General features: G+C 43.4%; 1 protein-coding gene across 1 annotated transcript; it reads left to right on the plus strand.

Moving 5' to 3' along the window:
• The first annotated feature begins 3,615 nt into the window (after positions 1–3,615).
• LOC100275172 (uncharacterized) lies at positions 3,616–4,159 on the plus strand. The gene has a single exon (NM_001149324.2). The coding sequence runs from the start codon at positions 3,697–3,699 to the stop codon at positions 3,979–3,981; it is 285 nt and encodes a 94-aa protein (NP_001142796.2). The 5' UTR covers positions 3,616–3,696; the 3' UTR covers positions 3,982–4,159.
• The last annotated feature ends 7,004 nt before the right edge of the window (positions 4,160–11,163 follow it).

The raw sequence follows: 11,163 nt of genomic DNA on the forward strand, positions 1-11,163 counted from the left end.
CGGCGATGACCAGGGCATGGGCATCGGCGTCGCGGCGTTCCTTCTCCAAGCGCGCGGCTTCGCGACGCTCGGCCTCGATGCGCGCAGCCTCCAGGTGCGCAGCTTCTTGGCGAGCAGCCTCGCGGCGTTCTTCAGCAGTAAAGGCGGCGACGCGCTGCTCCAAAGCACGGCGAGCAGCAGCAGCTGCGACTTCGTCGTCGGCCATGGCAGCGAGATGGCGTGGTTAGGAAAGGCGGAAGCGATGGTTCGGAACGAACCTCTGTGATACCATGATAGTCGAATTATTGTTGTATTATTGATTAACAAGACCAACAATATATAGACTAGGCTCCAACCGGTTCATAGAAACAGTGTCCGGTAGAGATGGACGGTGATCACCTGATTAGTACCTTCTAAGTATAGTCATGCACTAGAGATGGAAGGTGATCACCTTGCCATGCACGTATACAACCTTGCCATGCACGTATACAATAATGGTGGCATGCAATAGTAAAACAAGGAAGATGATCAATCTAAATATAGTAATCCAACATGTTCATCGTAGAGTATCCCAGATGTGATCGGCTACGAATTGTTTCCACGAGTCTCCTGTTTTTGCTTGTATGATTAGTGCGTGCACTGCAAGTCGTTCAGAAGATTCATGATGAGCCGTTGGTTACACTGACGGCGGGCTTGTCAGGAATGGTTGCTCGAGAGAAGATGGGGGCACCTGAGCAGGCCGCTGCTTTGCATCTGAGCATCTCTCTTCTTTGAATCTTTGGTATCATATGCGCAGGATGTCATCACTCATGAAATGCGGTGCAGGCGGCTTCCTTCTGCATCTCTCAATTCTCAAAAGTGAACGAAGAGATGAAATGCGGTGCAGGCCGAGACGCAAGTATCTATTCCCCACTCCACTAGTTAAATGCCTATAAGGACTGCTTAGATCTTTTCATTTTAGAGGAATTAAAATTTACTTTATGGATTATGTTGTTTGGCTTAAAATTTAATGTTTTATGATTTTCAAATTTTAGATATAAGTCTATCTTAAATTTGTGGCAAGAGAAATAATTTGTTTCGGTAGATTCACTTGCTGTGTTACATCTGTATAATTTATTACATCTGGATAATTTATGACATGCTGTTTGGTTCATTCACTTGAGACATAGACATGAATACAATACATAAGGATCTTTTATACATGGTCAATAGTAGTATACATACTCTGCATGCAGCTATATTAACATAATTGATCTTGTTGTCATTAGGACATGTAAGTACCCAATAGAGAGAACATAGATGTATAGAGCGAGAGGCGTAGTGTAAAGACATGATGATCCTAGATACAACTATATTTGACGATATTAAACTAGGTGATTCATGGGCTATTTGGCATAACAAGCCAAGCTCATAAAGGACGACGTAAGAGTCAGACTAGAGCGACACTCTAACAAACTATTATTCCACAATAGTTTCTCTTCATAAAATCTCTCGCGGGGAATGAGGAATGAACACAATAATCCCTTCCAAGAACAATAGTAGCTGACAACAATCCTCAATAGTTGCTCAAAAATCCTAAAATCATCAAGCCAGCTGGGTAATGATAATCACCAAAAATAGCAAGAGTATAACCAACTCAACCCACTCCACCAATGCCACAAGATGCATAACACTACACAACGGACTAGGAGTGCTTCAATCTCACCCAAATAATTAATTATGTGTTCCAAGTGAGTGGAGTGTATTTTTCAATCCTCAAGATGTGTATGCTAGCGTTACAGTTACAGGTTATGATGTCATCCAAAGCTGGCTAAGCGGTATATTTATAGCCTCTCAAAGAAATCTAACTGTCACACTATATTCTATATGTGATATGTATCTAAATCGTTGTTATTATAATAGAGTTTAATTTCAAGGATCCTAGAGAGTGTTTGGTTCTAGAGACTAAAGTTTAGCCCGTGTCACATCCGATATTTAAATGACTATTACAATTATTAAATATAGTCTAACTATAAAACAAATCACACATATAAAGATTAAACGACTAGACCAAAATTTTAAGCCTAATTAATCAATGATTAACAAATATTTAATGTAGCATCATATGATCGAATCATTAGCTAATTAGACTTTAAAGGCCCATCTTACCATTTAATTCTTATCTATGTAATTATTTTTGTAATTAGATTATATTTAATACCTCTAACTAGTATTAAAACATCAGATGTGATGAGCTAAAATTTAGCCCGGAGCAATATATTCTCCTTACCTGACCGATGAGAGGTGACTTCGTACCTAAGTGATAAGTATATTCTTGAGTATGAGATGAATAATTAGTCTCGATCGGGCTTGGTATTCGTTTCCCTCTATTATTTCCCACTGCAATTGAACTTGCTTTACATCCAAGCAGCTACGGATACAGTTTACAGTCCAAATGCCCTTCTAGACCAATGCTAAAAAGGCGAAGCAAGCACACACAATCAGGCCCGGCCCTGAGGGTAGGCAGGGTATGCCGCCGCTCAGGGCCCCCAAAGTTAGTAGGGCCCCCAGTCCGACCTAAATAGATATATACTCTTATATATATGTATGGTATATATTTATTCTATTCCCAAAATCTCTAGCCGTTGCTCGCTGGTAACCATTGTTAAAGATATTGCAAATGATTTTGGTGTAAATACATCATTTCCAATAAAGCATAAAGCGGTGAGAAAGAAACAATTTGATGAAAGTAGGTGCCACGAAGAAATTCTAGAAAATGAGAGAGCTTTTCAAGTCAACTATTTTTTGGTATTAGTTGACATGGCGAGCACTTCTTTGAGGACCAGATTTGAAGAACTCTCCATGTTTAGGTATATTTGGGTTTTTATTGAGCTCAAGCACACTAAGCTCACTAAATGATAGAGAACTTGAAGAGTTTTGCACTAAATTTGCAAACACTTTCTCTCATGATGGTTCATGTGATGTTGAGTTAAATGATTTGATTTCTAAATTGAATATTCTAAAGTTTACTTTGCCTAACGACACATTATCTGTTGTGGAGATTTTTGAGCATATCAGAGTTGTGGATTGTTATCCTAATGCCTCTATTGCTTATAGAATATTATTTACTGTGTTTGTTACTATTGCATCTGGTGAAAGAAGCTTCTCAAAATTGAAGTTACTTAATAATTATTTAAGATCAGCAATGAGTCAAGAAAGGTTGAATGGTTTGACGCCTTTATGATCGAGAAGAAGCTATTGAATGATATCGATATCAATAGTATAATCGATGATTTTGTATCAAAAAATGTTAGAAGAAATTTTATAAGATGAGAAGTGACAAGTAAATTTTTATTATTTCAGCCAATGTTATTTTATAAACAATAATGTGTAATATTCTATATTACAGTAACTTATATACAGTTTCTTTACTGATATGTATTTAGTAGATATGTAGATGATATATACATATACCTAGTTATATGGGGCCTCTATATAAATTTTTGCTTAGGGCCCCCGAAATGTCAGGACCGGCCCTGCACACAATACAGGCATCTCTCTCCTCGCGAAGTCGACGCTCGACGATGAACATGCCATTCCTCACTCCACTTGTGCGCCTCCACGCTATAAAAGCGCACCCGATGAACGCTAGCATGCATCCACCATCACACAGCAATCCACACAAGCACTTCGACGTCGCACGGGCGCTGCACACAGACACACCAAGCGTCGGCACCAATGGCTTACTACCAGGAGGTGGACTACTGCTCGGAGGAGGTGAGGTCGGTGGCCCCGGCCGGCTTCGGCCGCCACGGAGGCGGCGTCCAGCAGCACGTCGTCAAGGAGAAGTTCGAGGAGGTCGACACGGTCTCACGCGCCGGCGCCAACCACCACCACCACCACCATGGTCACCACGGCGGCCACGGCTTCGTGGTGCGCGAGACCAGGGTCGAGGAGGACATCAACACCTGCACCGGCGAGGTCCACGAGCGCAGGGAGAGCTTCCTCGCCAGGGCTAACTGAGCCGCCCGGCGGCCGGCATCCACGCCCGTTCGTGCCTGCCTGCGTGCCTTATGTATGTCTGTGGTTGACTGGTTGTGCAGGGTCATCGTACTTGGCTATCGTACGTGCACGCACTCAGCTCCTGTACGAATTACGACAATAAGCTCGTGACCTGAATAAAACTTCTTCGTAATACTAATACCTACATCACCACGCACATTCTCTGTGTCAAAAAAAAGGAATGCAATTTTAAAATAGTACTAAGCCAACAAACGATCATAAATCTAACCGAATTTATATTTAAAAATATGTTAATATTTATCATACTGAAAAAGTCTTATTATATCCGTCAGTCAACTGGCTAGTATTTGGTTTAGCCTTTGGAATTTTCATTCTGTTTCGACGACATCAAACTTACACAACCGACTGAACGACCGATGTCTGATGATTCTACCAAGTGAGGAGGCCTAAGTGATATGACGCTTGGTTTCGACCTTGGAATGAGCATACTACTTGCCAGAGACAGGGAAGATGATGGCAACGATTCAAAGACGACGAGTTTCTTATCAAGAAAGTAAAAAAGAGGAACATAAATGGGGTGTTTGCTTGTAATGACTAAAGTTAAGCCGGTGTCATATCAATTGTTTGAATGTCTATTACAAATATTTAATATAATTTAATTATAAAGCTAATTATACAACTAAAGACTAAGCGTCGGGACAAAATTTTTTTATGTCTAATTAATAAACGATTAGTAAATATTTACTGTAGCATCACGTGACCGAATCATAAACTAATTGGACTTAAAAGACTTGTCTCACCGTTCAGTTCTTATCTTTGTAATTAGACTATCTTTGTAATCACGTGACCGAACCATAAACAATTTTTAAATCTAATTAACAAACGATTATCAAATATTTATTGTAGCATCGTATGTCGGAATCATAAACTAATTAGATATAAAAGACTTGTCTCATTGTTTAGTCTTTATCTATATAATTATTTCTGTAACTAGACTATGGCCCTGTTTGGATCCTTCAAGCCCGGCTAGAGCTAGAGCTAGTTTCTAGCTCTAACTCTAGCCCAAACTAGCTCTAGCCCTCTACGTGTTTGGATCCAAGGGCTAGTTTACAATAAATGCTATTTTATAATCATTTGTCTCATTTAAACTTTTCCTTATCCGGATTTAGTGTGGCAAACTCTTGTACGGCAAGGCAAGGCAGGCAGCTCCACTACCTTTCCATGGACGGCAAGGCAGGCAGGCAGCTCGCCATGGCCGCGGCGCCCTGCCCCCATGCTCGCGCGCCCTGACTCCTCGCTGCGGCGCCCTGCCCCTAGCCTGCGTCGACCCCAAGCCACGGCGGCGTGTCGACACTCAACCAAGGAGGCGCCGGGCCCCAGCCAGGGCGGGCGGCGCGTCCATCCCCAGCCATGGCTGGCGGCGCGGCTCCCCTAGCCAGGTCGCGGCACGGAATCCCACCCCCACCGGCCATGCATCAAGAAAAGAGGGAGGAGGAGGCTGAGGGAACGGAGGGAGGCGACGGCTGACCTGCTCGAGGACGGCGACGTTTCTTCGGTTCGAGGACGGCACTTCCCTGCGTATCGAAGAAAAGAAACGGACCCAGGAACGTGCGGATCCCGTGCGGAAGGATAAGAGAGAAAAAAGGATTTTGGTGGGCCTTTCAACAAACTAGCCCCAATAATCACCCCTTGGTGGGGAGAGTTTTTTGGGGTGGGCTAGTTGCAAAAAACTAGCTCTAGCCCTCCTGTTTGGCTACTTTTGGGCTAGTTTAGCCCAAACTAGCCCAAACTAGCTCTAGCCCTTGGATCCAAACAGGGCCTATATTTAGTACTTCTAACTAGTATTTAAACATCCCATGTGGGGCTAAAATTTAGCCCCCTCCAACCAAATACCTCGAAACTTTTTCCACTTGTCGTTGTTTCTCTAGTCTAAACATTTTTATTTACTAACCAACAACTTTTCTCTCCCGTTGGTTTAGGGTGTGTGCTGGGTGTGGGGGCAGGGTTGTTTATATATCATGTGCGCAACAGTGCATCTAAGGGTGAAGAGTGTGAAGACTCAAACGTGTGTGCTCTTCCTTTTTCCTACACTAAGAACCCAATAATAACATAAGTTATGATCCAGTTGCACATAAGAGTTTTTCTTCCTATTTGGCACCAAAATGAGCGTGCGGACGGTCCGGCTCTGAGGCCGGACAGTCCGCAGTCCAGACAGTCCGCGCCTGTGGGCCAGACGGTCCGCGCGTGCGCAGAGCATATTAAGGTTCCGAGTTTTGTGCTACGGTTGTTAGCTATATTCGCGAAATTAGCTCAGAAATCAGTTGTGTAAAGGGTCCAGCCCCCCTCTATAAATAGAGAGATATACAGCCGATTTGGAATCATCAATCGAATAAAAAACACTTCTATTTCACATTTATTTCCTAGGAGTAGTTATAGTCTAGTTCTAGTTTAGCCTTCCGATCCCCAAATTCTTCGCTTCTCTTCGACTCTACGTCGATTAGAGGAGTCTAGGTTGGCCTGCCCGAGCCTAGACAACTCCTAGGATCTCTCCTCCCCGACGGGGTCCCTCCCGGGAGCGAGATCCAGGCGCCGCCGGCGATCTTCCGCCGCCCCTGCGCACGCGCGGACCGTCTGGCCGTCAGGCAGGAACCCTAGCCTCGCACCAGTCCACGGACCGTCCGACCCCTGCGCGCGGACCATCCGCCCCTATGCAGAGAGCACCACCGCTTGTTCGTGTTGAGTGTTTGGCGCCCTAAAAAGGTGTCAACACTTCCTTTCCTTTTCTATTTGTTTCTTTCAATCAAAACAATGAATACACATTATTTGAGCTTACTACATACAATTTAACTTTTAACGAAATAGTTTCGATTCAAAAATAAGTTTAATGGAAATGTAGAGGATTGAAAAATAATACGGAAAACAGATCTTCCAAAAAATATCCACTTAAAAATTAGATGCTTCAACTTTAAAAAAAATCACCTTAATTGAAAAATGTACTAGTAAATGTGATTTTTCTACAAAATGTAACTTTTGAACACGTTCCTCCTTAAATGAAATATTTTCTCAAAGTATATGTGATATGTTCCATAAAATGTAACTTATAATTCTAGCTTAGCTAAATAAAACATACCTTAGTTGAAATGTTTTAAACCTACATAATATGATTTTTCGTAAGGTCTAATTTTTAAAAATGTTCTAGAAATATCCCGTTTCAACAAAACAATCTTATGAAGCTCTATGTGATTTGCTCCTAGGATAAATTGTCTATTGATTTTTTAATTAGTTTCACGACAATGACCGAACAAAGAGAAATAGTGGATATTGTTATAAGCACACATAAAAATGATGTTCGAAACCGAGGAAAAATCCACAAACCAATAGATGGTGTGAAAATATAGTACTCCATCTATTTCAATTTATAAGATACTTTTAGTTACATTAATTTTATTGTGTACCTAGACATAGTGTATATCTAAGTGTTGGTGTTTTGAACACGAGGATTCTAACCAACTAGTAAATTTGTGCTGCATGCCTTGTCCCGGATGGTTGATGCAAGAAGACACACAAGGTTTATTCTGGTTCGAGCAAGAGAAGGCCCTTCATCTAGTGGGGAAGGAGACCTGTATTATCTTGCACCTAAGTGCTCGTAGCACAGGATACAAGCAAGTCGAGAGAGTGAGTGAGTCCCAAGTCTCTGAGTATGATTGAGGCGAGTGCCAATATCAAGAGTGGGGTGAGGAGTGAACGATGAAGTGTTGTCCTCGACCTACCTATAGAAGGTATCAGGCTCCTCCTTTTATAGTCGCAAGGAGGAGACCTAGGTGTACAGGTGTTGCTATAACATTGTTGTGGTCGAAGGAGGTGTGTCCAAGCCCTGTAGCGGTATGGCCGACGGGAAGGCCCTCGCCCTTGTTGTCGTCTTTGGTCAGGAGAAGGACATCCGATCTTTGTAGCTTGTTCCTTTAACTAGGTAGAGAGTCAAGGTCGGGTTCGAGAGCATGGGCGTGTGTTCGAGCTCAGTCTGTATAAGGGTGCGGATGAGACGTTTCCAAGTGTGTCGAGATGGAGTGGTTGAAACACTGCTCGACATGGTTAAAAAAAATTGTGTGGTAATATGTTCCGGGCGTCATCCTGGACAGAAAGTAGATTGGACATCAGTCTTATTGTTTTTGTAGCCTTCCTTCTTCAGTGGGGTTCACGGGAGAGCAGGTGGCATTTAATGTTCGTGCTTCTCTGTAGGGGCAGTTGGCCGAGGTCAGGCTCGGGCGATGCGAAGATTTCTTCTAAGGCCGAGGCCGAGATTAAACGATGTATGTAGTCACGCTCTCGATGGTTGAAACAGTGGCCAGAGTGGGGAATAATATCCTGTATTTACGCTCTGACCATTGTCGTGGGTGGTAAAAGTAGATTAGACCGTGATCGTGTTATCCTTTGTTGACTTCGGCACCTTCAGCAGGACAGGTGGTCGTACGAACTACATTAGATACACATGCTCCGAGACGTCCTTTGGCGAATTAGAAATGCATTTCCCGCCCGAGGTTGGTCTCGGACGAGTCGTGATTTAGGTTTTGTGTGGTCTTGGTAAGGTTGGGAGCGTGTTTTCTCATGACCCCTTCTTACCCCAAGCGTCTAGGCATTTTAGGGTTCTGATCTGGGTACCCCTAATTTTGGTACCCGACACTAAGCATATAGCAAAAACCATGTATCTAAAAAATGTAAACATCTTATAATTTTAAATAGAGGGAGTATAAAATACGAAAACAAGAAAATTTTAAGCCGCATGAGGATTTGTGAAGGGACACTATAAGAAAAATAAAATTGTTGACATAGAATTGGATCACACACCGATGTATCAAAAAGCTCACGCTTCCCATAGTTTTTGTTAGAGCCCATCATATGAATGTCCTTTGTATATGGGCTAATCTCCCAATAGAACTCATAATTTATTTTGGAAAAGCTGGAAAACCATATTTGTTTTTCGCTAGTCTCTCCTCTCTTTTTGCGAAGGAACCACATTGTAGCTTGTGATTTACTTATGGACATTTCTTTCAAAAAAAAACTCGACCTGCGCGGGTGAGACAACTAGGGCATTGTATTAAGAAGACTTTTATCACATAGGTCGATGAAACTTCTGAACCTCTGTGCTACTCATACACAGCGACACTGTAGCTCATGTGAGAACGATCACAGCCGGAGCCGGATCTTAGACTTGTGCTTTGGCGTGATACAGATAAGAATTTTTTTTATCACAACTTGAAAATTTGCCCACACGAAGAGTCACCCATGACCTGAGAAATGCTACTCATACCACCTAACCAACTCGGTTAGAGACACTTTCACAACATTTTTTAACGAAAGGACAATAACAAATATGGAGTACTAGGTATGTGCCCGTGCGTTGCGACGGCGTATAAATTATTTGATAAATGTTAGTGCACAGCGATCACACGAAAATGAACAACATATATATCATCAACCCTAATATCTCACAAATTCACACTAATAACATGAAATGTGTGTGCAACTCAAATAGTGATAATTTGTTTCTTAACATGCCACCAATATTTACAACCGACGACGGTGTCCTCCGCAGAGACAATGTTTGAGAGAGCCCATACTGTCTTATACTACAGTCATAATAAAATCTGAAAAGAAAAGGTAAGTTTTCATCGTAAAACCCAAATAATAAAGTAAACCAAATAATAAAGTAGAGGTAGCGCATTTCAAGTTTTTGGATATCTTTATTCACTAATAAAAAAGGTGGGAATATACAACTGGCCAGGTTAGTCAGGTTCTTCAGTTAAGGAGGTATTGTCCCACTTATGTTGTTGTAAAGCTCCCTAGTACAAAAAAGAAATATAAATAAATTTTTATATGCAAAAGGTCCATTACAAAATTATAAATGGCAGTATTAAAGCAATGTTGACCTTTTCAACAACAATTTAAGTATGTGTGGACATTCAGAACACTCAGAAAGAAGACAACATGTCAGGATTACTTGACACTAGTCCTGCAAGTTTGGGCCGTGCTTACTGGGCCAGCACGAGCCCGGCACGAAATAGAAGGCACGCAGCCCGGCCCAGCACGAATTAGAAAAAACCGGGCTAGCACGACACGTTAGACGGGCTGGGCCGTGCTTCGACTGGTGGCCCGACGGCCCAAATAGCCCGGCACGCCTTCGTGGGCCGTGCTCGGGCCAGCCCGGCACGCCTTCGTGGACTCGCGTTATTTATTGGCGGCGGCTCTCGGTTAGGGTTGAGCGACGTTCCTGTGGCGGCGCCGCAGCTGCTCTCGGTCCCTTCAGTTCTCCTCCTCCCTCAGTTTCTCCGCTAGTCCGCTCATTCTCTTCCGACTTCCGCCGTTCCGCGAGTCCGCGACTACGAACACCGCCCAGCCAACCGCCGCTCCTTGCCTCCTCGGTTCCCTTGTTAGAGGCGTGCAGGTAGTTTCTCTGGCAGGAGTCTTCCTCTAGCAGCGGCAGCTCCGCCTCCAGCTGCTGCACCCGGAGCATGAGGGCATGAGGCCGTGCCCAGCCCTCGCGCAGACGTGCTCATCACCTCGTCGTACAGGCAGTAGAACACATGTGCAGTGAATCTGCAGCCGTTTTACAATGGGGGAGAGTTCAGTTGCCTGATGGGTAAAAAAATATGAATTTATGATGTTCCTCTCTCTGAAATTCTGGTTTCTGCAAACTTGCAAATGCAACTGTGACTCATGACGGTCAAACTTTGGTATCTCTGTTGCGTGTTCTTCTTTGCCTTTTCTTCTTTGGTATCTCTGTTGCGTTTCCTTCATTGCGTTTTCTTCTTTCCTCTATCCACATCTCCTCGGTTCCGCGTAGTCCACAAGTTGCGGGCCGGGTCTGGGCCAGCACGGCTCGATGCAAGCACGTCGTGCTTTAGGGCCGTGCTGGGCCTACGTTTTAGGAGGTGAGCACGTTTTGGCCCGGCCCGAAAGAAATTCGTGCTAGCACGGCCCGAAGTATTTAAGCCCGAAGCACGACAAGCCCGTGCCGGATCAGCACGGCCCGGCCCAACTTGCAGGACTACTTGACACTACATTTCATGAAATTAATACAAAATTATAAATGGTAGTATTAGAGCACGTTTGATATAGATCTTTATTGTACCTAATGCACCACATACTGATTGAAGGTGGGACAAAGACATGTAACTATATTCT

This window comes from Zea mays, chromosome 8, assembly GCF_902167145.1.
Source record: "Zea mays cultivar B73 chromosome 8, Zm-B73-REFERENCE-NAM-5.0, whole genome shotgun sequence".
NCBI lineage: Eukaryota > Viridiplantae > Streptophyta > Magnoliopsida > Poales > Poaceae > Zea > Zea mays.

Coding starts and splice junctions, on each gene's coding strand:
- LOC100275172 (NM_001149324.2), top strand. CDS start 3,697: ATGGCTTACTACCAGGAGGTGGACTACTGCTCGGAGGAGGTGAGGTCG.